General features: G+C 42.0%; 2 protein-coding genes across 2 annotated transcripts; both read right to left on the reverse strand.

Annotated features, from left to right (window-relative positions):
• Window positions 1-8639: 8639 nt before the first annotated feature.
• Window positions 8640-11730, reverse strand: LOC130357256 (oocyte zinc finger protein XlCOF19-like). Its single transcript, XM_056559872.1, has 2 exons — window positions 11597-11730; window positions 8640-10193 (listed from the first exon to the last, which is right to left on the reverse strand). Exon 2 carries the CDS (start codon window positions 10180-10182, stop codon window positions 9235-9237), a length of 948 nt encoding a protein of 315 aa, XP_056415847.1. The 5' UTR covers window positions 10183-10193; window positions 11597-11730; the 3' UTR covers window positions 8640-9234.
• POGK (pogo transposable element derived with KRAB domain) lies at window positions 11200-26737 on the reverse strand. Its single transcript, XM_056559869.1, has 6 exons — window positions 26672-26737; window positions 24099-24165; window positions 23161-23242; window positions 19506-19603; window positions 17815-17896; window positions 11200-12912 (listed from the first exon to the last, which is right to left on the reverse strand). The coding sequence occupies exons 5-6, from the start codon at window positions 17885-17887 to the stop codon at window positions 11609-11611; spliced, it is 1377 nt and encodes a 458-aa protein (XP_056415844.1). The 5' UTR covers window positions 17888-17896; window positions 19506-19603; window positions 23161-23242; window positions 24099-24165; window positions 26672-26737; the 3' UTR covers window positions 11200-11608.
• Between the last annotated feature and the right edge of the window lie 807 nt (window positions 26738-27544).

Genomic DNA, 27544 nt, shown 5'->3' on the forward strand with positions numbered 1-27544 from the left:
CATATCTATCTATCTCATATCTATCTATCTCATATCTCATCTATCTCATATCTATCTATCTATCTCATATCTATCTATCTCATATCTATCTATCTATCTCATATCTATCTATCTCATATCTATCTATCTCATATCTATCTATCTCATATCTATCTATCTATCTATCTCATATCTATCTATCTCATATCTATCTATCTATCTCATATCTATCTATCTATCTCATATCTATCTATATCTATCTATCTATCTCATATCTATCTATCTATCTCATATCTATCTATCTCATATCTATCTATATCTATCTATCTATCTCATATCTATCTATCTATCTCATATCTATCTATCTATCTCATATCTATCTATCTCATATCTATCTATCTCATATCTATCTATCTCATATCTATCTATCTATCTCATATCTATCTATCTCATATCTATCTATCTATCTATCTCATATCTATCTATCTATCTATCTCATATCTATCTATCTCATATCTATCTATCTCATATCTATCTATCTATCTCATATCAATCTATCTATCTCATATTTATCTATGTCATATCTATCTATCTCATATCTATCTATCTCATATCTATCTATCTATCTCATATCTATCTATCTCATATCTATCTATCTATCTCATATCTATCTATCTATCTCATATCTATCTATCTCATATCTATCTATATCTATCTATCTATCTCATATCTATCTATCTCATATCTATCTATCTATCTCATATCTATCTATCTCATATCTATCTATATCTATCTATCTATCTCATATCTATCTATCTATCTCATATCTATCTATCTCATATCTATCTATCTCATATCTATCTATCTATCTATCTCATATCTATCTATCTCATATCTATCTATCTATCTCATATCTATCTATCTCATATCTATCTATCTATCTCATATCTATCTATCTCATATCTATCTATCTATCTCATATCTATCTATCTATCTATCTCATATCTATCTCATATCTATCTATCTATCTATCTCATATCTATCTATCTCATATCTATCTATCTATCTCATATCAATCTATCTATCTCATATTTATCTATGTCATATCTATCTATCTCATATCAATCTATCTCATATCTATCTATCTATCTCATATCTATCTATCTCATATCTATCTATCTATCTCATATCTATCTTATATCTATCTATCTCATATCTATCTATCTCATATCTATCTATCTATCTCATATCTATCTATCTATCTATCTCATATCTATCTATCTATCTCATATCTATCTATCTCATATCTATCTATCTCATATCTATCTATCTATCTATCTATCTCATATCTATCTATCTCATATCTATCTATCTATCTCATATCTATCTTATATCTATCCATCTATCTATCTCATATCTATCTATCTATCTATCTCATATCTTATCTATCTCATATCTATCTATGTCATATCTATCTATGTCATATCTATCTATCTATCTCATATCTATCTCATATCTATCTATCTATCTATCTCATATCTATCTATCTATCTCATATCTATCTATCTATCTCATATCTATCTATCTCATATCTATCTATGTCATATCTATCTATCTATCTATCTCATATCAATCTATGTCATATCTATCTATCTCATATCTATCTTATATCTATCTATCTATCTCATATCTATCTATCTCATATCTATCTCATATCTATCTCATATCTATCTATCTATCTCATATCTATCTATCTATCTATCTCATATCAATCTATCTATCTCATATTTATCTATGTCATATCTATCTATCTCATATCTATCTTATATCTATCTATCTATCTCATATCTATCTTATATCTATCTATCTCATATCTATCTATCTCATATCTTATCTATCTCATATCTATCTATCTATCTATCTATCTCATATCTATCTATCTATCTAATATCTATCTATCTATCTATCTATCTCATATCTATCTATCTATCTCATATCTATCTATCTCATATCTATCTATCTATCTCATATCTATCTATCTATCTCATCTATCTATCTCATATCTATCTATCTCATCTATCTATCTCATATCAATCTATCTATCTCATATTTATCTATGTCATATCTATCTATCTCATATCTATCTTATATCTATCTATCTATCTCATATCTATCTATCTATCTCATATCTATCTTATATCTATCTATCTCATATCTATCTATCTCATATCTTATCTATCTCATATCTATCTATCTATCTCATATCTATCTATCTCATATCTATCTATCTATCTCATATCTATCTATCTCATATCTATCTATCCATCTCATATCTATCTATCTCATATTTATCTATGTCATATCTATCTATCTCATATCTATCTTATATCTATCTATCTATCTCATATCTATCTATCTATCTCATATCTATCTTATATCTATCCATCTATCTATCTATCTTATATCTATCTATCTATCTATCTATCTCATATCTATCTCATATCTATCTATCTATCTCATATCTATCTATCTATCTATCTATCTATCTCATATCTATCTATCTCATATCTATCTATCTATCTCATATCTATCTATCTCATATCTATCTATGTCATATCTATATCTATCTCATATCAATCTATGTCATATCTATCTATCTATCTCATATTTATCTATGTCATATCTATCTATCTCATATCTATCTTATATCTATCTATCTATCTCATATCTATCTATCTATCTCATATCTATCTTATATCTATCTATCTATCTATCTCATATCTATCTCATATCTATCTATCTCATATCTATCTATCTATCTATCTCATATCTATCCATCTATCTATCTTATATCTATCTATCTATCTATCTCATATCTATCTATCTATCTCATATCTATCTATCTATCTCATATCTATCTCATATCTATCTATCTATCTCATATCTATCTATCTCATATCTATCTATCTATCTCATATCTATCTATGTCATATCTATCTATCTATCTCATATCTATCTCATATCTATCTCATATCTATCTATCTATCTATCTATGTCATATCTATCTATCATGCTTCAGATTTTCTGCTATTGATCTTCCACCCTATATGCAGTAAAATACACACACATGTGAACCTACCTTCAGAGTAGTAGGGTCACGTCTAACGGATCTTCCGGTGACCCTATAGTGTGCGATGTCTGAGTACACTGCCCATCTGCGCGGCGTCTAGCTTGTCCCTGTGTGGCTGCAGGACACGGGGGGGGGGGGGGGGGGAACACTATAGGGTCTGGTCATCGCAGATCCACAGCGTAAAATATGCTGCTGATCTGTTACGTGTGACCCCACCCTTAGGAAAATCTGCCGCAGTCCCTGCTGATTTCAATGGGGCTTGCGGTGGATTTTCCGCAGCGTAAATTCTGCCGTGGAAAATCTGCTGTGGACAGCCGAGAAGAGCCCGCCCACTTTCAAATACACAGCGGAAAACACGCAAAAAAATTCCGCCCGTGTGAACGTAACCTTGGGGAGGAATTTATCAAGGATTTTACACATCTTTTGGGGTGTAAGGGAATGTTCTCAGTACATTAGTGCTCCCATTAGGCTGCGTTCACATCATGTGATCATACGGCGGAGAGGGTCTGAATGCAGGCTGCTGCCGTATCCCCGCCGGACCCCATTCATTTCAGTCAGCTACTGATTCCGTATCTGTATCATAGCAGACCGAAAAAAAGGCTATACAGTCCAAAAATTACACGAAAGGAGGGATTTTATGGGTGAACATTCCACAAAAATTCCACCTCGTGAACATGGCCTTAAAGGGGTACTCTGTTGGAAAACTTTTTTTTATTTTTTTATGAACTGGTGCCAGAAAGTTAAACAGATTTGTAAATGACTTCTATTTAAAAATCTTAATCCTTCCAGTGCTTATTAGCAGCTGTATTCTACAGAGGAAATTCTTTTCTTTTTTAATGTCTTTTTTGTCTTGTCCACAGTGCTCTCTGCTGACACCTCTGTCCGTGTCAGGAACTGTCCAGAGCAGGAGAGGTTTGCTATGGGGATTTTCTCCTGCTCTGGACAGTTCCTGACACGGACAGAGAACACTCTGGACAAGACAGAAAAGAAAATTCAAAAAGAAAATAATTTCCTCTGTAGCATACAGCTGCTAATAAGTACTGGAAGGACAAATGTTTATTAATAGAAGTCATTTACAAATCTGTTTAACTTTCTGGCGCCAGTTGATTAAAAAAAAAAAAATAATAATAATAATTAAAAAAAAAAAAAAAAAAAAAATATATATATATATATATATATATATATATATATATATATATATAATAATGTTTTCCACCTCAAAGAGGTACTCTGCCCCTAGACATCTTATCCCCTATACCAGTATTTCCCCAACCAGGGTGCCTCCAGCTGTTTCAAAACTACAACTCCCAGTATGCCTGGACAGCCGAAGGCTGTCCAGGCATGCTGGTAGTTGTAGTTTTACAACAGCTGGAGGCACCCTGGTTGGGAAACACAGCCCTATCCAAAGGATCGGTGATAAGATGTCTGATCGCAGGGGTCCCCAGATCTCAGTGCTGCACCCGGCATTCGTTTAGGGCGTCGGGTTCATTGCTGGACGCTCGCGACATCACAGCCACGCCCCCTCAATGCAAGTCATAGACTTGCATTGAGGGGGCGTGGCTGTGATGTCACAAGCGGGGGCGTGACCGTGACATCACAAGCCTCCGCCCCGTATCTCCAGTCATCCGGCATGGAACAAATTTCTCTCCTTAGGATCGGGAATAAGATGTCTAGGGGCGGAGTACCCCTTTAACAGTATACCTCGGCATCCTATTGTCGGTGGGATCCAGACGGATACGACTAACGGCAGCAGCTATGCAGTGTAAACCTACCCTTAAAGGGGTACTCCGGTGGAAAACTTTTTTTTTTTTTTTTTTTTTTTTAAATCAACTGGTGCCAGAAAATGAAACCGATTTGTAAATTAGGAAAAAAAAAAAAGGGGTGTAGGTGCAGCTCACAATTAATAATACACACCGAGGTCAAACTAGGGCATGCAACTATACCTTAATTGCACAAAAAAGGAAAAACCAGTAGTAAAAAATTGCCCGGACCTTCTAAGTGAGTAAGTATAGTTGTAGGTATTTGAAGAAATAATTCTCTGGATCGTGCTTCAATAATAATAATAATATGAACAATTTATTAAAATAAGATAAATAGACTATAATTAGTTACTTCTCACAGGGCCCATGTGAGAAGAACATTTACAATAAAAACAACCTTTCAATAATATTGTGCATGAAATGAAATAGGAATAAGAAGAATTATGACAATATCACTGGCATAGATTTAGGTTGTAATGTGCAGCTGGTGTTCGTCCGCTGGTATATAGGCACCGACTGTACGAAACAAGCGAAATGTAACTGAAGGTGCCTGAGTGATCGTCTCCCTCTTTACATGTTCAGAATATAATGTATCCTTATAATAATTAGACAATCTGCAACAGTTTCAAATATATGTTACCGATCCTCATAGTGGCAACCTGGGTAAGAGGCGTTGTTACCGCAGTGTCTAGGTGGTGTCGGTACACTGGGTCCCAGATGGTAACGGTGTGATCCAGTAAGGTCCTGGTAGAAGCGGTGGCGATTACTTCTGGCTGATGGCGCTGGCAGGCGCCGATGGTCACAGATCGCCGGGAGGACGCTGGCGCTGGCAGGCGCTGGAGATGGTAAGTCCTCACCGCTAACTGGATGGAAACGGGGGACCGTGCGCTGGATACGAGGAGGAGCTCACCTCATGTTGACGTCAGCTACTGCTGGAGCCGGGTTCGTTGTAACGTTTGGACCGGACAAATACCGGACTGGATGCCCTGATGGTTTTAGCAGTTCATAAGAGGTAAACCAGCCGTGGTGGATAGGCACAATTCATAAATAAATTGCATATATGCCAGTGATCATGCACAAAAGACTAGACGCGTTTCAGGGTTATTTGATGTAACCCTTTCCTCAGTAGTCATGACACGAGGTGAGCTCCTCCTCGTATCCAGCGCACGGTCCCCGTTTCCATCCAGTTAGCGGTGAGGACTTACCATCTCCAGCGCCTGCCAGCGTCCTCCCGGCGATCTGTGACCATCGGCGCCTGCCAGCGCCATCAGCCAGAAGTAATCGCCACCGCTTCTACCAGGACCTTACTGGATCACACCGTTACCATCTGGGACCCAGTGTACCGACACCACCTAGACACTGCGGTAACAACGCCTCTTACCCAGGTTGCCACTATGAGGATCGGTAACATATATTTGAAACTGTTGCAGATTGTCTAATTATTATAAGGATACATTATATTCTGAACATGTAAAGAGGGAAACGATCACTCAGGCACCTTCAGTTACATTTCGCTTGTTTCGTACAGTCGGTGCCTATATACCAGCGGACGAACACCAGCTGCACATTAGAACCTAAATCTATGCCAGTGATATTGTCATAATTCTTCTTATTCCTATTTCATTTCATGCACAATATTATTGAAAGGTTGTTTTTATTGTATATGTTCTTCTCACATGGGCCCTGTGAGAAGTAACTAATTATAGTCTATTTATCTTATTTTAATAAATTGTTCATATTATTATTATTGAAGCACGATCCAGAGAATTATTTATTCAAATACCTACAACTATACTTACTCACTTAGAGGATTTGTAAATGACTTCTATTAAAAAATCTTAATCCTTCCAGTACTTATTAGCTGCTGAATACTACAGAGGAAATTCTTTACCTTTTGGAACACAGAGCTCTTTTCTCCTACTCTGGACAATTCTTAAAATGGACAGAGATGTCAGCAGAGAGCACTGTGCGTGATTCAGCAGAGAGCTCTGTGTTCCAAAAAGAAAAGAATTTCCTCTGTAGTATTCAGCAGCTAATAAGTACTGGAAGGATTAAGATTTTTTTAATAGAGGTAATTTACAAATCTGTATAACTTTCTGGCACCAGATGATAAAAAAAAAAAAAGTTTTCCACCGGAGCACCCCTTTAAAAAAAAAAGTCACATTTGGCGCATCAATAGGTTTGTGTTGAAAAGTGAATTTTCCTCTGTAGTATTCAGCAGCTAATAAGTACTGGAAGGATTAAGATTTTTTAATAGAATTAATTTACTAATCTGTTTAATTTCCTGGCATCGGTTGATAAAACAAAAATAAAAAAAAAGGTTTCCACCGGAGTACCCCTTTAAGAACAGAGTTTGGTTGCATTGTCCATACTTGGGTTATCGATGACAATTCTGAACCTGCACCCACAATAGCTGGTAATGAAATATATCTTTTATTTCAGAAATTTAGGCTCACTGTAGGTGAAGGATCACCGCGCTCCATACGGTGCCACGTGGGAGGGGCTTAAAAGGTATAAAAGCCAGATCGAAAGCAACCTCAGGAATCAGATCATGTCAGTAAGGTAAGATTGTACCGAGCCTTAAATAAGCCCTTTTAGACTCAAATTATAGATAGTAATCATAGTCTGATATTTAAAGGGGTACTCCGCTGCTAGATATCTTATCTACCGCAGCACCTGGCAGTGGTCGTGATGTCAGTGCCATGCCCCTGCATTATTGTCTATGGGAGGGGGCGTGTCGGCCGGCACGTCCCCTCCCATAGACATGAATGGAGGGGCGTGGTGTGACGTCAAGGGGGCATCAGAACCCTGGAGTACCCCTTTAACAGAAATTGTGTTTCTCAAAATATTTTATTGACATTTGTCAACAGGACACATCAGTCCAGCAGTCATTCTTCTCTTTAATACAGTAAAAAGAATAAATTCGACTGCTTAACATATAAATAAAATAAATAGTACACACAAGCAAAAGAAAGAAAACAACTAAAATGTTGCTTAGTAAAGCAATTCAATGGGATCTAGATGAAGATAACTCTTTATACCTTAAAGGGGTATTCCAGTACCAGAAAATATTATCAAAAAAAGATCCCCCAACATATAGAACTTACTAATATAGTGTTGCCAAAATTGTCCTGGCAGTATGTTTTTGTTTGAAATACCCCTGAAAGGAAGTTGTATAGTACTCTCATTGCTAGTGTGGTGTTGTCTCCAGCTCCTCCCTCTCTCCTGACAGGAAGTTGTGTAGCTTTTTAATTGTCCATGTGGTGTTGTCTCAGCAGCTCCCCAGCTCCTCCCTCTCCCGACAGGAAGTTGTGTAGCCCTCTCACTGTCCATGTAGTGTTGTCTCAGTAGCACCCCAGCTACAACCTATCTCCTGACATAAAATTGTGTAGTCCTCTCAGTGTCCATGTGGTGTTGTCATAGCAGTTACTCCCTCTCAAGAAAGCACATCATCTTCTGCTGTCTCAGGTGGTGTGGGCGGATCCTGTCTCTGAACTCATGCCCTCCCCCCTGAGTGATGTCATCACCTCTAACCAGCCCCTCCTGTCTACATCACCATCTCTCTGTCATATACACAATATATTTATATAAATATATATATTTTTTTTCTCTTTATTGGGACATTTAGGGAGAATGAGCTTTTCCCTTGCTGGAAATGCCACAGGCAGAGAAGCAGACGGGGAATGAATGCAGCAGCTTCTGTTGATTGTTCTGAGCTGTAGAGGACTGTTATGCAGCAACTCTGGTGGGGAACTGGCAGGTGTTCTGTGGCAGGTAATAAAGCAAGAGGAATCAATGCATTCTAGGAATTGTAGTACTGAGCAACTGCTCACACACAGGATTTAGTAGGACGACGTGATAGGGGAGAGGATTCCATATCCACAAAGAACAGTGATGAAGAGCTAAGGGAAAACAATGCATTCTGGGACTTTTAGTACAGGACTAATAACCCCAAAGCGAATAGATTTTTGGTTTCAGAACTGGGGCGGAGAGATAAGTATATGCTTCTCCAGCATTTTTACTTGATGTTGGAGTGCTCCTCATTTTAAGAGAGCCCTTTTAGTCCAAAACTGGGTTAAATCTGATTGACCAGTAATTGTTTCCTACATTTCAGCTAGACCTGTAAGTCCTACAGTCCTAATTGCTTTAATCCTGAGTGAGGTCAAAGACATCCACAAGACCTGACTTTTGGATAAACATTTCCCACACACTGTGCACATGCATACTGCCCCCCTTGTGTGATCTTTTCATTGATAAACAAGACTTGTTTTTTGACTAACTCACTTTTTTTCCCATTCAGGACACGGCTTCTCTCTGATTTCTATCAAGAACTAATTTCTGACTACAACATTTCTTACATTCCAACTAAGAATACGGCTTTTCCTCTGTGTGACTTCTTAGATGTTCGATAAGACTCGATTTATGCTTAAAACATTTCTCGCACACTGTACATGAAAATGGCTTCTCCCCTGTGTGAGTTGTCAGATGTTGCACAAGATTTGATTTCCGAACAAAGCGCTTCAAACATAGAGAACATGAAAATGGCTTCTCCCCGGTGTGACTTCGCTGATGTTTAAAAAGGCATGATTTCAAACTAAAACCTTTCCCACATTCTGAACATGAAAATGGTTTCTTTTCTGTGTGAATTCGTTGATGCCTCTCAAGATGTGGTTCTCTCTTGAACCACTTACCACATTCAAAGCACGAAAATGGCTTATCTCTTTTGTGATTTCTCTGATGTTTTACAAGACTTGATTTCTGAGTAAAACATTTTCCACATTCAGGACAAGAGAAGGGCTTCTCTCCTGTATGAGTTCTTTGATGCTTAATAAGATCTGCTTTCTGAGTAAAACATCTACCACATTCTGAACATGAAAATGGTTTCTCCCCTGTATGAGTTTTCAGATGTTCCACGAGATTAGATTTTTTCACAAAACATTTCCCACATTCTGAACAAGGAAATGGTTTCTCTCCCGTGTGAATTCTCTGATGTCCAACAAGGTGTGATTTCCTAGTAAAAGATTTCCCACATTCCAAGCATGGAAACGGCTTTTCCCCTGTGTGAATTCTTTGATGCATCAAAAGACCAGATTTATGAGTAAATGATCTCCCACATTCTATACATACAAACGGCTCTTCATTTATGTGAATTCTCTTGTGCGTGGAGAGATAAGAATTATTTTCTAAATGTTTCCCACATTCAGAACTTTCAAAAATGTTATCAATTCCGTCTCCGTCTCTGTCAATCAGTGATTGATTTTCTTTTACTTCAGAATAAGGAGAGTAAATGTAATCTCCACGGGACTCTCTCATTCCGCCTTCACCTAGAAAAATAAAAAAAATTCTCACAAAATTGATATTTTTTTAACTTATATATTGAAAAAATTCCTCAAGTTAATTCAAAATGCAGTACACAAATCAAGATAAAAGATTTTCTTTTTCCTAGTTACACACAAAGTATCAAATACTATAGTAGCATTACAGGACATCCATTCAGATACATCTAGAGCAGCATGTGAGGAGCGACTTTACATCTACCGTGTTTCTCCAAAAATAAGAAGGGGACTTATATTACCGTATAAGTAAAAGTAAAATGTAAAATAAATGACTTGGACTAAATGCCACATCATCCCCCCAACTTCGTTTTCTTTTGCACCTCAGTTTGGTCCCGTCCCCTCCAGTGCCACATCATTCCTTCCCTTTTATCAGTCTCATCGCCACCCCCCATGTCTCATTATTTCCCCGTCATAGACCACCACTAGCCATACAGACATTAAGCCTTTAGTGCCTCCCCCCACCATCATTTCCCCCTCTCTCATCATCTCCCCACCCTGTCTCATCATGTCCCCCATCATTCCCCCCTCATCATCCCCCACCCTGTCTCATCATGCCCCCCATCATTCCCCCCTCATAATTTCCCCCATCATTCCCCCCAACCTGTCTCATCATCCCTCCATCATTCCTCCCCCTCATCCATTCCCCCCCCTCATCATTTCCCGCTGTCTCATCCCCCCATCATGTTCCTCCTATGCCAGTGGTCTTCAACCTGCGGACCTCCAGATGTTGCAAAACTACAACACCCAGCATGCAACATCTGGAGGTCCGCAGGTTGAAGACCAATGTATATGCTATTCTTCCCCTTTCCTTACCTGGCTGCGCTTCGGCTGTCTTGTAAAGCTGTCACTTGTTTTCTCCCGCACTATCCACAGGTACTGGTGTGGTGGATAGTGCGGGAGACGCTGATTAAAAGGTAGGGCAGATCCGGACAAGATAGGGCTCATTTTAATCAGCATCTCCCGCACTATCCACCACACCAGTACCTGTGGATAGTGCGGGAGAAAACAAGTGACAGTTTTACAGAGCGGGGAGGAGACGCCGCTGGTCACTGATTTAAAGTGGCCGCGGCTGTGCTGCTAATACTTAACAAGCAGCCGCTGCTGCGGCCGCTTTACATCAGTGACCAGAAGATTTATCGGCGTATAACACGCAGGCAGCCTTTTTGCCTTAAATTTAAGTTTCAAAAGTGCGTGTTATACGCCGATAAATACGGTAATTTTAGTCACAAAAAATACACTAGGGCTTATTTTCAGGGTAGGGCTTATTTATTTATGGTATGTACATTGAACAACATTTCTTCAAATACCGGTATAGTCATCTTCATTTTCCTTTGAACCATTGGTCCTAATCTCTCATTTACAGCAATATATGGTACAGTAGCTCTCCCTACCGTAAACAACATTTATTCAATTACAATCATGTCATCTTCTTCTGGAATATCATCGTAACTCTCCAAACCCTGATTTCCAGCCTGAATTTCTTGCATCTCCATTTCCTTTTGAACCATTGGGCCTAATCTCTCATGTAAAGCAATATAGCTCTCCTTAAACGAGTACTTCTTGTCCATGTAGCCTGCTCGTAATGCTTTGGCAACACAGCGGTCAGTGATTTTATCCCATGAATTCTTCACCCATCTCACGACCTCTAGCAGTTTAGGCTTCACAAAGTTTCCACGCTGATTTCTGACCAATCTATTTTCAGCGTATTCATTGATTTCCGTGCGCAAATGGTCCTTGAATGGTTTGTTTATTGCAATATCAAGAGTTTGGAGATAAGCAGTCATTCCTGCGGGAATCATGACTTCATCTATTCTTCTCTCTGCAAGGAAGTTCTTCATGTCTTTTGCGCGGTGAGTGCTGGCTGAATCCCAGACTAGCAGACCTCTTTGGCCACCTCTCAGAACAAGTGGCAGCATTAAATCGATCCACTTTCTTATAACTGCTTGAGTGCACCAGGCTTTTTCTGTTTCAAGAACATAAATGCCTGAAACGCGTTCAATCTTATCTTTCTTGCCCTTTGCGATAATTAGAGGTGCGGCTTTTGTTCCATCCAGACGAATTGCCAAAACACAAGTAACACGTGCACTTTCATAACCGGTGGAGGGAACGTAGATTGAGGAGGTTCCCCTCTGATCAATTGTCGTTTGAGATCCTTGGCCCATATAGACTGCAGTTTCATCCATCGCAATCATGTTGGAGAGTTGGTATTTAGAAAAGTCGATGCCATCGATAAAGAACTTGAATGCAAGTGCACGTTTAACAACTTCATTGTCTTCCAGCTTGAATAGTCTTGTCGATCTTCTTAGAGACAGTTCATATCGCTTAAGGAAGCCATCCAGCCAGTGGTTCGATGCTTTGAAATCTTCTGGGGATATGTCGAATTGTGGTGCCATTTCAAGGGCAAATGCTTGAATATCAGCCCTGCGCACCACCAAAGCCTTTGCCCTCTTGTCAGCAATCCATTCACAGATGACATCTTCCAGCTCAAGATATAATGGCTGGCGACCTGATCCACACTTGCGCTTCTTAGCATTTCCCTCGTCCACCTTCTGACTGAGGTTACCGTACTCTGCTCGCCATTTTCGGACCATTCGGAGATCTAACTTCATCTCTTTGCAGAAAGTGGTCAGATTCTTGCCGTCGGAGTCCTCCACGATTCCTTTCTTGTACTCGACAGAATAGCTCTTTCTCTTTGCACTCATCTTGTCTGGGGATCAAAATACCGTACTGTATTAATACCGTATACAGTACGCATAAAGTGCGCAAAAAGTCTCAAGTCTGTCTGGCTGGTTGTTGCTTTAAGAAAAATCCTGTTCCTTTAACCTCTTAAAGGGGTATTTCAGGCAAAACATTTTTATATATCTCAACTGGCTCCGGAAAGTTAAACAGATTTGTAAATTACTTCTATTAAAAAATCTTAATCCTTCCAATAGTTATTAGCTTCTGAAGTTTTCTGTCTAACTGCTCAATGATGATGTCACGTCCCGGGAGCTGTGCATGATGGGAGAATATCCCCATAGGAGCTGGACAGCTCCCGGGACGTGAGTCATTAGAAAGCAGTTAGACAGAAAACAACAACTCAACTTCAGAAGCTAATAACTATTGGAAGGATTGAGATTTTTTAATAGAAGTAATTTACAAATATGTTTAACTTTCCGGAGCCAGTTGATATATAAAAAAAAAAAGGTTTTGGCCTGGAATACCCCTTTAAGGACGCAGCCCTTTTTCACCTTAAAGGAGTAGTCCAGTAGTGAACAAGTGGTGAACAACTTATCCCCTATCCTAAGGGGCCCCCTGCGATCTCCTGTACGGGGCCCCGACAGCCCGCGCGAAGGGGGGCGTGTCGACCCCCGCACGAAGCGGCGGCCGACACGCTCCCTCAATACAACTCTATGGCAGAGCCGGAGTACTGCCTTCGGCAATCTCCGGCTCTGCCATAGCGATGTATTGAGGGGGCGTGTCAGCCGCTGCTTCGTGCGGAGGTCGACACCCGCTATCTGGCTGGAGAGCCTGGCCCCCGTACAGAGAGATTGCAGGGGGCCCCAGCGGTCGGACCCCCTGCGATCTCAAACTTATCCCCTATCCTTAGGATAGGGGATACGTTTTTCACCACTGGACTACCCCTTTAAGGACTGAGCCCTTTTTCGCAATTCTGACCACCGTCGCTTTACGAATTAATAACTTGAAAACGCTTTTACCGATTATTCTGATTCTGAGATTGTTTTTCCGTGACATATTTACTTGCATCCTTTTTTGGTGAAAAATCCCAAAATTTCATGAAAATTTTGAAAATTTTTCATTTTTCTAACTTTGAAGCTCTCTACTTGTAAGGAAAATGGATATTCCAAATAAATTAATTTTTTATTCACAAATACAATATGTCTACTTTATGTTGGCCTCATAAAATGGACATACCGTACTAGTATAGGAGCAATAATACGCTGCACTCACCAGACTTCCAACGAAAGTGTCTTCTTTATTCATATAAGATAAAACACGCCAGCAGGTACAGCGGGAGAGCGGGCACACAGAGTGGCGACGGACCGTTGCGTGCTCGTAGCACTTCCTCAGGCCATGAAATGGACATATTTTTGCTTTTTGCAAAAATTTGAGGGCTTCAAAGTAGAGCAGCAATTTTCAAAAATTTCACTAAAATTGCTAAATCTGAAGGGACAGATGTTACAGAAATACAACTCCCAGCATGCCTGGGCAGTCTAGGCATGCTGAGAGTTGTAGTTTGGCAACAGCTGGAGGGCTACAGTTTGGGCACCACTGTAACAGTGGTCTCCAAACTGTGACCCTCCAGATGTTGCAAAACTACAACTCCCAGCATGCCCAGACAGCCTTTGGCTGTCTGGGCATGCTGGGAGTTGCAGTTTGGCCTTCCTAGTGGTTTCCACAGTAAAGATCACTTTACTTTCACTTTCACTTTCATTCTGTTACTGTGGTTCAGTGCATACATAACGGTATCTGTTTAACAGCTTTATTCTTCTCTGATGATAGAAGAAGAAGTTCGGCTGTGATGACGTCAGCGCGCTCCGTGCACTAAAGAGGGAGAGGGGCGCAGATGTCCGCGGGGGGAGAGGGGGAAAAAGAAGAGCCAGTGTGCTGAAGACATCTGGTGGGAGGAGGGGAGCAAACAGAATAGCTAAGATCCCTGGCTGACGCGCGCGCAGGAGGAAGCAGAAAACATCAGCCGGGAGGAGAGAAGAGGACCTCCGGCGGGGCAGCGGTGGGTGCAAACAAGTTTTTCTTACATATAAGAGCAAATCGCAATCATTTAAAAAGTTTTTTCACGTAGATTGCCTAGGTCTTATTTTCGGGGTAGGGCTTATATTGCAGCCCATCCCGATAATCCAGCTAGGGCTTATTTTCGGGGTAGGGTGTATTTTCAGGGAAACACGGTAGCTAATGGAGAGGGTTCCAATGAAGGAACATCAATCTATATGATCTAATAAGGAACATGAAAAACAGGTTGCCTTAACCCCTTGAGGACCAGGGGTTTTTCCATTTTTGCCTCCTCACTTTTTCCTCCTCACCTTTAAAAAAATCTTTCAATTTTGCACCTAAAAATCCACATGATGGCTTATTTTTTGCACCACCAATTCTACTTTGTAATGACGTCAGTCATTTTACCCAAAAATCTAAAAAAAAATAATTGTGCGACAAAATGAAAGAAGAAGAAAAAACACCACTTTGTAACTTTTGGGGGCTTCCGTTTCTACGCAGTGCATTTTTCGGTAAAAATGACACCTTATTATTATTCTGTAGGTCCATACGGTTAAAATGATCCCCTACTTATATAGGTTGGATTTTGTCGCACTTCTGGAAAAAATCATAACTACATGCAGGAAAATTTATACGTTTAAAATTGTCATCTTCTGACCCCTGTAACTTTTTTATTTTTCAGCGAATGGGATGTTATTAGGGCTTCTTTTTTTGCACTGTGATCTATTAGTTTTAGCGGTACCATTTTTGTATTGATTTGGACTTTTTGATCGCTTTTTATTCCTTTTTTCATGAAATAAAAAGTGACCAAAATACACTATTTTGGACTTTGGAATTTTTTTGCGCATACGCCATTGACCGTGCGGTTTAATTAACAATATATTTTTATAATTCGGACATTTCCGCACGTGGCGATACAACATATGTTTATTTTTATTTACACTGTTTCTTTTTTTAAATGGGAAAAGGGGGGTGATTCGAACTTTTATTAGGGAAGGGGTTAAATGATCTTTATTCACTTTTTTCCCCCACTTTTTTTGCAGTGTTATAGCTCCCATAGGGACCTATAACACTGCACACACTGATCATTGTTATCCCATAGGGACCTATAACACTGCACACACTGATCTCTTATACTGATCATTGTTATCCCATAGGGACCTATAACACTGCACACACTGATCTCTTATACTAATCATTGTTATCCCATAGGGACCTATAACACTGCACACACTGATCTCTTATACTGATCATTGTTATCCCATAGGGACCTATAACACTGCACACACTGATCTCTTATACTGATCATTGTTATTCCATAGGGACCTATAACACTGCACACACTGATCTCTTATACTGATCATTGTTATCCCATAGGGACCTATAACACTGCACACACTGATCTCTTATACTAATCATTGTTATCCCATAGGGACCTATAACACTGCACACACTGATCTCTTATACTGATCATTGTTATTCCATAGGGACCTATAACACTGCACACACTGATCATTGTTATCCCATAGGGACCTATAACACTGCACACACTGATCTCTTATACTAATCATTGTTATCCCATAGGGACCTATAACACTGCACACACTGATCTCTTATACTGATCATTGTTATCCCATAGGGGACTATAACACTGCACACACTGATCTTTTACATTAATCAATGTTTTTTCATAGAAAACCATTGATCAGTGATTCTGCCGCTTGACTGCTCATGCCTGGATCTCAGGCACTGAGCAGTCATTCGGCGATCGGACAGCGATGAGGAAGGTACTGACCCTCCTTCTGTCCTACAGCTGTTCGGGATCCCGAACAGCTCCCTGAGCTAACCGGCATTAGTTTACTTTCACTTAGACGCGGCGTTCAACTTTGAACGCCGCGTCTAAAGGGTTAATAACACGTGGCACCGGGATCAGTGCCGCACGCTATTAGCTATTGTTAGAGGCCGGGCCCAACCCGCTTCAACCTGCATTATAGAACGGGAGCGGACTCAGGGCGTACAGGTATGCCCTTGGTCCCCAACAGGTTAAAAGGGGGACTCCTGTGAAAAACATTTTTTTCTAATCAACTGGTGCCAGAAAGTTCCACAGATTTGTAAACTACTTCTATTAAAAAATCTTAATCCTTCCAGTACTTATAAGCTGCCGTATACTAAAGACGAAGTGGTTTTGTTCTTTCCAGTCTGACCACAGTGCTCTCTGCTGACACCTCTGTCCATTTCAGGAACTCTAGCAGTTTCGGACAGTTCCTGATATGGACAGAGGTGTCAGCAGAGAGCACTGTGGTCAGACTGGAAAGAACTACACAACTTCCTCTTTAGTATACGGCAGCTGATAAGTACTGGAAGGATTAAGATTTTTTAACAGAAGTAATTTACAAATCTGTTTAACTTCCTGGAGCCAGTTGATATGAAAATTTTTCCACCAGAGGACCCTTTTAATGCAGCATTCCCTTTAAGAGAACACAAAAAAATGCCCTGAGGTCTATTGAACTCCAATTTTTTCCCTGCATGTGTTTTGATTGTTGCTTTCGTTTTTATTTTGGATGCACTGAAGCAGTTAAAAAGGCAGGAAAGGTGTAGATTGTGGTCAATTGAATGAGAATTCAGGGCTGCATGTCACACAGATCCTGTGATTTAGAGTACAAATAAAGGCATTTTTTATAGATTGGCCTTTTTCTCATCCTCCTCCACCATTCTACCTAGATTATATCCCAGAAGGTCAGCACTTCCAGTTACTAAGTTTCTTATTATTTATGTAGTTAAAAAGTATTTTAAGGTTATTTCTACCTCTGCTTATCTCATCCACAACCTATGTGTAATCTTGCACAAGTTGGAAAGAATAAGATATATAGACGGCTCTTACCATTCTCTGTCACTGATATGGGGGTTTCAAGTACATTCATCATTCTTCCATCATTTTCCTGTAAGGATTCCATATTATAGACCTGAAGGAAACAAAATCGAATCTTAAAAGGGATACTCCGCCCCTAGACATCTTACCCCCCGATCCCGGCTGCAGCACCCCAGACATCCGGGGGAATGGAGAGAACTTTGCTCCTTGCCAGATGATTGGCAATGCGGGCGGAGGCTCGTGACATCACGGCCACGCCCCGCTCATGATGTCTCAGCCACGCCTCCTCAATGCAAGTCTATAGGAGGGGGCGCCACGCCCCCTCCCATAGATTTGCATTGAGGGGGGGGGGGCGTGGCCTTGACGTCACGATGCGTCTGGCACTGCACCAGACGCTGAGTGCAGCAGGGAGATTACAGGGGTCCCCAGCAGCGGGACCCCTGTGATCAGACATCTTATCCCCTATCCTTTGGATAGGGGATAAGATGTCTAGGGGCGGAGTACCCCTTTAACTCCTATGACTGTTCAATAACTCCCAGATATGTATATATTATTATGTCCCATGAAGTGATGGGAGCCTATTCTGAAGAGGACAGCTGTGCTCACTAACATTATTCAGTAACATCACAGCTTTTACAGTAAAGAATCCTTTCATCACCGCTGGAACTAGAACATTCTTCCTTCCATCCGGAGATTTTTTGCACTTCTGTTTTTTTGCGCCTTTTGGTTTACACATTTCTGCTGATTTCATGTTGCAATCCACTGATTTTGGAAATATGCATGATATGGACGGGTTTTATGAGCGGCACCTTTTTTTGTGAAAATGCGCAAAAAAGGCGCAAAACCACCAAAATGGCCAAAAACCTACACCAGCTCAGATTTCGCTTTTTAGTGTATGTGAAGAGCGAAATTTCAGAAAATGCGATCTGCACAAAATTTATCAAATGCTCTGCTACTATTTAAAGGGGCACTCAAACTGTTCCGAATGCTGGAGCCGGGAGCTCATGACGTCATAGCCCCGCCCCCTCAATGCAAGTCTATGGGAGTGGGCGTGACGACTGTCACGCCCCCTCCCATAGACTTGCATTGAGGGGGCGTGGCTTGACATCATGATAGTTCTCCAGGCCTCTTATCACTTTTGTTCCTCCTCTTTTTACTGTTTTCTACCCCCTAGTGGCCAAATGTAAACTGCATATTCTTGATAAGACTCCACTATTGTTTTTTTTTTAAAGCAGTACGTTTAGGTCTATATCTATAATTGTGAGTCAATGACTCCTTCAGTACATGACAGTATTCTGTTGGCTTAGTAGCAGCTGACTGGCATTGTGCTGTTATTTACTCCATCATCTACAGGGGAGAACTTTACATTTATCCAGGAGGAATCTTTATTGCCAAGTGCACAGAGGACGACATTTACCACAATCTTTTATGGACCCAGAAACAATTTATATCCACAACCAACACCAGATCATATAGATCAGTGGTCTCCAACCTGCGGACCTCCAGATGTTGCAAAACTACAACTCCCAGCATACCCGGACAGCCGCTGGCTGTCCGGGCATGCTGGGAGTTGTAGTTTTGCAACATCTGGAGGTCCGCAGGTTGGAGACCACTGATCTATAGGATATATTGCACTGCTGGAGGAGAGTAGTAGAAGCTTCATTATATTCATCTATAGGGGATTTGTAGATATCTTCATCTACCTGAGGGTCCAGTGGGATATCCTCCTCTTCCTCTTTACAATCCTGGGGATATAGAGGACGGGGACATCTCTCTGGGGGATTTATACTACTGGATCCATCTATAGGAAATAAACACAGTGACTTAATGCACTAGAGAAAATGTATTTAAAAAAAGTGCAGATTTAAAGGGGGACTCCACTGGAAAACATTTTTTTATTTAAATCAACTGGTGCCAGAAAGTTAAACAAACAGATTTGTAAATTACTTCTATTAAAAAAAAAAAAATCTTAATCCTTCCAGTACTTATCAGCTGTGGTTATGATCCACAGGAAGTTCTTTTCTTTTTGAATTTCATTTCTGCCTGACCACAGTGCTCTCTGCTGACACCTCTGTCCATTTTAGGAACTGTCCATATTAGGAGCAAATCCCCATAGAAAACTCCTGCTCTGGACAGTTCCTAAAATGGACAGAGATGTCAGCAGAGAGCACTGTGTTCGTGACGTCAGCAGAGAGCACTGTGTTCGTGACGTCAGCAGAGAGCACTGTGTTCGTGACGTCAGCAGAGAGCACTGTGTTCGTGACGTCAGCAGAGAGCACTGTGTTCGTGACGTCAGCAGAGAGCACTGTGTTCGTGACGTCAGCAGAGAGCACTGTGTTCGTGACGTCAGCAGAGAGCACTGTGTTCGTGACGTCAGCAGAGAGCTCTGTGTTCGTGACGTCAGCAGAGAGCTCTGTGTTTGTGACGTCAGCAGAGAGCTCTGTGTTTGTGACGTCAGCAGAGAGCTCTGTGTTTTTGACGTCAGCAGAGAGCTCTGTGTTTTTGACGTCAGCAGAGAGCTCTGTGTTTGTGACGTCAGCAGAGAGCTCTGTGTTTGTGACGTCAGCAGAGAGCTCTGTGTTCGTGACGTCAGCAGAGAGCTCTGTGTTCGTGACGTCAGCAGAGAGCTCTGTGTTCGTGACGTCAGCAGAGAGCTCTGTGTTTGTGACGTCAGCAGAGAGCTCTGTGTTCGTGACGTCAGCAGAGAGCTCTATGTTCGTGACGTCAGCAGAGAGCTCTATGTTCGTGACGTCAGCAGAGAGCACTGTATTCATAATGTCAGCAGAGAGCACTGTGTTCGTGATGTCAGCAGAGAGCTCTGTGGTCAGACAGAAAGGAAATTAAAAAAAGAAAAGAACTTCCTGTTGAGCATACAGCAGCTGATAAGTACTGGAAGGATTAAGATTTTACAATAAAAGTAATTTGCAAATCTGTTTAACTTTCTGGCACCAGTTGATTTAAAAGAAAAAAAATTAATGTTTTCCAGTGGAGTACCCCTTTAAAAAGCAGAGCCAACATCCAATCACATTGCAGATCTTATTTTTTTTTTTTTAGCTGCCTTTTTTGAAAAACAAGAGAAACATCTTATCCCCTATCCTTTGGATAGGGGATAAGATGTTTAAGCACCGGAGAACCCCTTTAATTGACATTTTTTGACCCCTGTAGCTTCAAAAAAAAAAAAAAAATTCCGCATACCAGGCTGTTTGAGGGCTCATTTTTTGCGCCATAATCAGTTTTTTTGTATAGGTACCATTTTGGTATTGATCTGACTTTTTAATCGCTTTTTCACTTTCCTTCTGGGATATTATTTTTACATTTACGTCATTTACCGTATGGGAGACATAATGTTATATTTTAATAGCTCGTATGTATAGTTCGTTAGTATGAGTAAGGCTGGTTTTTCCGGCTGAAACGCGTTACATTGTGTCCTGCTGTCCTATGGCTGGAATCTACAATAAATATTGGCTTTTATTGCAGGTTATCCTGCGCTGGACCTTCAATTTCTTCATTTTAATAGTTCGTACAATTACGTACACAGTGATACTAAATGTTTATTTTTATTATGTTTACATAGGAAAAGGTGGTGATGTGAACTTTTAACATGGAAGGGGTTAATGTGTGTCTTTTAAACTTATTAAAACTTTTTTTTTTTAAACACTTTATTAGACTTTTAGGATGAATCATTAGATTCCTCATACAGATGAATAGAGTTCTATTGAACTCCATTGATCTGTGTGCTCTGTGATCCATTGATAGAGCCTGGTCCAGCCAGGATCTATCAATGGCAGAGGCACAGGACAGCAGGGAACAGAGGTAAGTCCTCCGGCTACCTCTATAGTGGATACACTGTGATGTCTATTAAAGTCACAGTTAAAGGGGTACTCCACTGCTCAGCGTTAGGAACAAACTATTCCGAACGCCGGAGCTGGGAGCTAGTGATGTCATAGCCCCACCTCCTCATGACGTCACGCCTCGCCCCCTCAATGCAAGTCTGTGGGCGCCCCCTCCCATAGACTTGCATTGAGGAGGCGTGATGTCATGAGGAGGTGAGGCTATGACATCACAAGCTCCCGACTCCAGCGTACCCCTTTAAAGATCTTGTTAAGGGGGTTGGTTGTCCTGTCTTTTCCAGTCTCTGTCTTCATGTGGTGCACTTATGTATTTGATATTGGAAATTTTCTCTGGCGGATTGCAAAGTTTTGTCATATTGAGTTCTCTGGTTCTGCTGTTGTCAGTTTATTCTCCTTAGATAGTGTTGTCCTATTGATAGGTTGTGTGAGCTATCCTGCAAGACGACTACTACATCCATCGGCTCCTTATCATCGTCATCTTATGGCAAGTTACCATTTTACTATTGTTTCTGACGTTGATATGTGCTTGTATTCATTCCTAATACGACTGCTGAGTGGCCTCCCTATTCTGCCCTGCCATAAGTCCTGGGGGCATCTGAGCACTGGGAACCTTTGTTAGGAGCCAGGAAAGGCAAAACACAAGATATATGGAAGGTTCTTACTAGGGATCGACCGATATCGTTTTTTTAGGGCCGATAATCGGTGGAGGTTAGGGCCGATAGCCGATAACTTATACCGATATAAGTTATCGGCTATTTATCCCCCCGCGACACCGCTGCAGATCATTGATTTAAAGCGGGCGCTTTAAATCAATGCGCTGCAGTGGCTTTTGAGGTGCCATAAGCCACCGCCGCCACCCGCTTCTCTCCCCCTACCTGTCAGGGTGGTCCGGGCCATCCTTCCTTCCTGTAGTGTCCGGCGGCAATTTGGGTGGAGGGTGCACCGGTCCGGGCTGTCCTTCTCCGGGGGTCATCTTCTCCACTCCGGGCAGGCTCCGGCCTAGTAACGCAGCATAGACGCCGCTGCGCAGTGACGCCCGTGCGCAGAGACACACCTGACGTCACGGCGTAGCGGCGTCTATGCAGCGTACTAGGCCGGAGCCTGCCCGGAGTGGAGAAGAGGACCCCCGGAGAAGAAGGACAGCCCGGACCGGTTCACCCTCCACCCGGAAAGCCCCCGGACACTACAGGAAGGATGGATGGCCCCGACCACCCCCATTACGGGTAAGTTACATTTTTTTTATTGACTCGGAGGGTGGGGGAGGGGCCCGACAGGTATAGCTGTATGGGCAAAAATCCATACCGGTATACCGCCCAGCACTACGGTGGGGGGTGCGACGCGGTGCGGTGAGTCGGGGGGGCGGTCGCGGTGCGGCGGGCCGGGGGGGGGGGGTAGGGCATTATCGGCTTATCAGCAAGGTAATTGGCGATACCGATAATGCCCAAAATCATGATTATCGGCCGATAATATCGGCCATACCGATAATCGGTCGATCCCTAGTTCTTACCATTCTCTGATGCTGATACGGGCCCTTCTAATCTTATTGTTGTTCCTCCATAACTTTCCTGCAAGAATCCCACAGGAAGAACCTAAGAAAAAGCAAAAAAAATAAGAAAAAAAAGTGAAGTTCAAAAACCCCTTGGAAGGCATAAACTAATAAATGGATCCCCCTCTACATATCAGCAGATAGGACATATATGTATTCAGGGGTCAAGTCCTGGAAAAAATAGTGTGGGAACTCGCCCAAGATTTCCACTCAAGGGTTGGTTCTGCTAATGGGAACAGTGTTCCTGCTGTAGAAAAAGTGCAGGAACTCAGTTCCCACGAGTTCCTGCAGGACTTGAGCCCTGTAAAGTTCTAGTGCAGCAGAAGCAGGGAAGTTACCCAAATTACATAACTTCTATTGACTTAAATAGAGATTGAACAAATGGCATAGCCCTCCCATTAAAATCAAAAGGAGTTTAAGGGGTACTCTGCTGGAAAACATTTTTTTTTTTAATCAACTGGTGCCAGAAAGTTAAACAGATTTGTAAATGACATCTATATAAAAATCTTAATCCTTCCAGTACTTATCAGCTGCTGTATGCACCACAGGAAGTTCTTTTCTTTTTGAATTTCCTTTCTAGTCTGACCACAGTGCTCTTTGCTGCCACTTCTGTCCATGTCAGGAACTGTCCAGAGTAGGAGTAAATCCCCATAGCAAACCTATCCTGTCCTGGACAGTTCCTGACATGGACAGAGGTGTCAGCAGAGAGCACTGTGGTCAGACAGAAAGGAAATTCAAAAAGAAAAGAACTTCCTGTGGTACATATAGCAGCTGATAAGTACTGGAAGGATTAAGATTCTTAAATAGAAGTAATTTACAAATCCGTTTAACTTTCTGGCACCAGTTGATTCAAAAGAAAATGTTTTCCAGTGGAGTACCCCTTTAAGTCAATTGTGTACCTTTCCTGTTTCGGCTGATTTTTGGCTTTCCCAACAACCTTCGGCCGCTGCAAAGAGACCAGTGGAGCTGAAAGTAAGGAGATGGGACAACCTCGTTAAAGGGATATTCTGATGCCCTAGTTCTGAAACCACCAAAAATCTATTGGTTTTTTTGTGGGGTTGGGGGAAGAAGGCTTAAAGGGGTACTCCGCCCCTAGACATCTTATCCCCTATCTAAAGGATAGGGGATAAGATGTCAGATCGCCGGGGTCCGCCTGCTGGGGACCCCGGGGATCGCTGCTGCAGCACCCCGCTATCATTACTACGCAGAGGGAGATCACTCTGCACGTAATGACGGGCAATACAGGGGCCGGAGCATCGTTACGTCACGGCTCCGCCCCTCGGGACGTCACTGCCCGCTCCCGTCAATACAAGTCTATGGGAGGGGGCGTGGCGGTCGTCACGCCCCCTGCCATAGACTTGCATTAAGGGGACGGGCCGTGATGTCATGAGGGGCGGAGCAGTGACGTAACGATGCTCCGGCCCCTGTATCGCCCATCATTACGCACAGAGCGAACTCGCTCTGTGCAGTAATGATGGCGGGGTGCCGCAGCGGCGATCCCCGGGTCCCCAGCAGCGGAGATAAGATGCCAGGGGCGGAGTACCCCTTTAATCCTGTACATCCTGGTTGAGCAGTTACTAACTACTACAATTCCCAGAATGCATTGCTTTCCCTCAGTCGTCCTACACTGCCTACTCCCCTACCACAGCATTCCTGCCAGTTCCCAGCCTAAGGATGTGTTCACACATTTTCTACTGCAGATTTTCTTCAGCAGATTTTGTTGCCCATTGAAGTCAACGGGCAGCAAAATCTGCAGCAAAAATATGAATGTGTGAATGCATCCTAAAGCTGTTGCAGGACATTTCATTTCACAAAAGACTATTGCACAGTGAGATTGCAGCATCTGCTATGCATTCCCTGTCTGCTCCTCTGCCTGTGGCATTGTTCAGCACTAGCTCCTCTGATATTGTCAGAGGTAAATGATTAAAAAGCGTGCTGAAGCCAGGACAATTAGTGATAACACTATACAGGTGAAACTCGAAAAATTAGAATATCGTGCAAAAGTTCATTTATTTCAGTAATGCTACTTAAAGGGGTACTCCGCTGCTCAGCGTTTGGAACAAACTTTTTCGAAAAAGGCTGGAGCAGGCGCCGGGAGCATGTTAAGTCATAGCCCCGCCCCCCTCATGACATCATGCCCTGCCCCCTCAATGCAAGTCTATGGGAGGGGGCGTGACAGCCGTCACGCCACCTCCCATAGACTTGCATTGAGTGGGGGGGGGGGGCGTGACATCATGAGGGGGCAGGGCTATGATGTCACAAGTTCCCGGCTCCAGCGTTCGGAACAGGTTGTTCCAAACGCAGAGCAGCTGAAGTAAATGAACTTTTGCACGATATTCTAATTTTTCGAGTCTCACATCTCGAGATTATTAAAAAACAATTTCCTGACAGCGGAATACCCCTTTAGGGTACGTTCACACATACAGTATTCTTCGCAGATTTGAGGCACAGAATTCGTAACTGCAGATTAGAAGCTGCGCTCAGTCATTTAGTTTACATTTAAATCTGCAGCAGAAAATCCTGTGCATCATATCTGTGTACGCGTGAACGTACCCTTAAAGCGTACCCATCAGATCCAACAACATTTTTATTTTTTTATTTATATCACTCGGTACCTAATCCTGACCATGTACATGTAATTTTTATGTGTCTAGCCCCTTTATTTATTTTTTTATTACACTTTTAATTTAGCTCACTAGTCTGAATTCCTCTAAAAGGGAGGGGGCGTGGCCTCACTGTGCAGGTCTCCGCCCCCTCCCTCAGTTTGCTGTCTGCTCACATCTCCCCTGGCATTAGCAAAACTACAACTCCCAGCATGTCCTCACTGACAGTAGCGGGACACAAGCTGACAGTGGGAGGAGTTTTCCCTGCGCTCACAGCTGTCAATCAAGGAAGTGTGTCCATGACATAGGTGATGATGCATGGACACAGCAGGACTGGTATGTGTCCAAGCAGGCGGGGGGGCAGTCGTTTGATTGGATTTTCAAGGTAATTGCTGATACCGATAACGTCCAAAATCGTGAATATCGGCCGATAATACCGGCCAAAAACGATAATCGGTCGATCCCTAATACAGAGTGTTGTGCATTTGTTTAGAGACTTTCCTTACTTGTTAGACCCTGGGGGAGATTTATCAAAACCCGTCCAGAGGAAAAGTTGCTGAGTTGCCCATAGCAACCAATCAGATCGCTTCTTTCATTTTGCACAGGCCTAGTTAAAAATTTAAGAAGCGATCTGATTGGTTGCTATGGGCAACTCAGCAACTTTTCCTCTGGACGGGTTTGGATAAATCTCCCCCCTGATCACAACTCTAGCGAGAGACTAAGTAGGTCTCGGAGTCTTTATCAGACGGATTTTTATTTCTTCTCTCATCATCTGCCCAGTACAGATTTAATATGAAAAATAACACCAGATTATTGTCACCTAAACCCCTTACAGATTAAATAGGGGATGTGTAGATCTCTTCATCTACCTGATGGTCCAGTGGGATATCCTTCTCTTCCTCTTTACAATCCTGGGGATATAGAGGACGGGGACATCTCTCGGGGGGATTTATACTACTGGATCCATCTATAGGAAATAAACACAGTGACTGAATCCATTGTTATATGTGATGATCAGATGATGGGGGAATCTAGGAGATCCACAAACCTGCTCTCTCCTCTTACCTGGTGATGTGAGGGACTGGTGATCCTCCATCATGACCTGATCCTTGTACAGATCCTTGTGTCCTAATAAATACTCCCACTCCTCCATGGAGAAATAGACAGTGACATCCTGACACCTTATAGGAACCTGACACAGACAATGATACAATTCTCCTCCAGACACTTCATACCTTGGTGTTATTGTATAATGTCCCAGCATTCCCAGCAGCGCTCACCTCTCCAGTCAGCAGCTCAGTGATCCTGGAGGTAAGTTCTAGGATCTTCTGCTCATGTATCAGTGAATGAGGTGGAGGCTCCTCGGGGGCGGGGCTCTGGCTCCTGCTCCAGCCTCCTGACACACGGGGTGTCACACACTCACCAGACGACTTCTTCACTACTGTGTAATCCTGTGTATGGGGAGATACTGATCACTACAGAGAGAAGAAGAATCCCGCACCTTTCCACTCATTTCCCTGCTTTATTAATAGAGATACAAGGAAGGTCATGTGACCCGCTCACCTCTCCAGTGATCCAGTAGATCATCTCTAGGGTAAGATCTAATATCCTCCCAGACATGTGGTCTCTGTCCTCCTCCATCCTTGGTCGGTCATTTACAAGAATGACCATTGTGAGAGTCCTGTGAAACCTGAGGGAAAACAAGGAGGATTTGTTGCTGAATCACATTTTACATAAAGTAC

This window comes from Hyla sarda, chromosome 2 (assembly GCF_029499605.1).
Source record: "Hyla sarda isolate aHylSar1 chromosome 2, aHylSar1.hap1, whole genome shotgun sequence".
In the NCBI taxonomy this organism is placed as follows: domain Eukaryota; kingdom Metazoa; phylum Chordata; class Amphibia; order Anura; family Hylidae; genus Hyla; species Hyla sarda.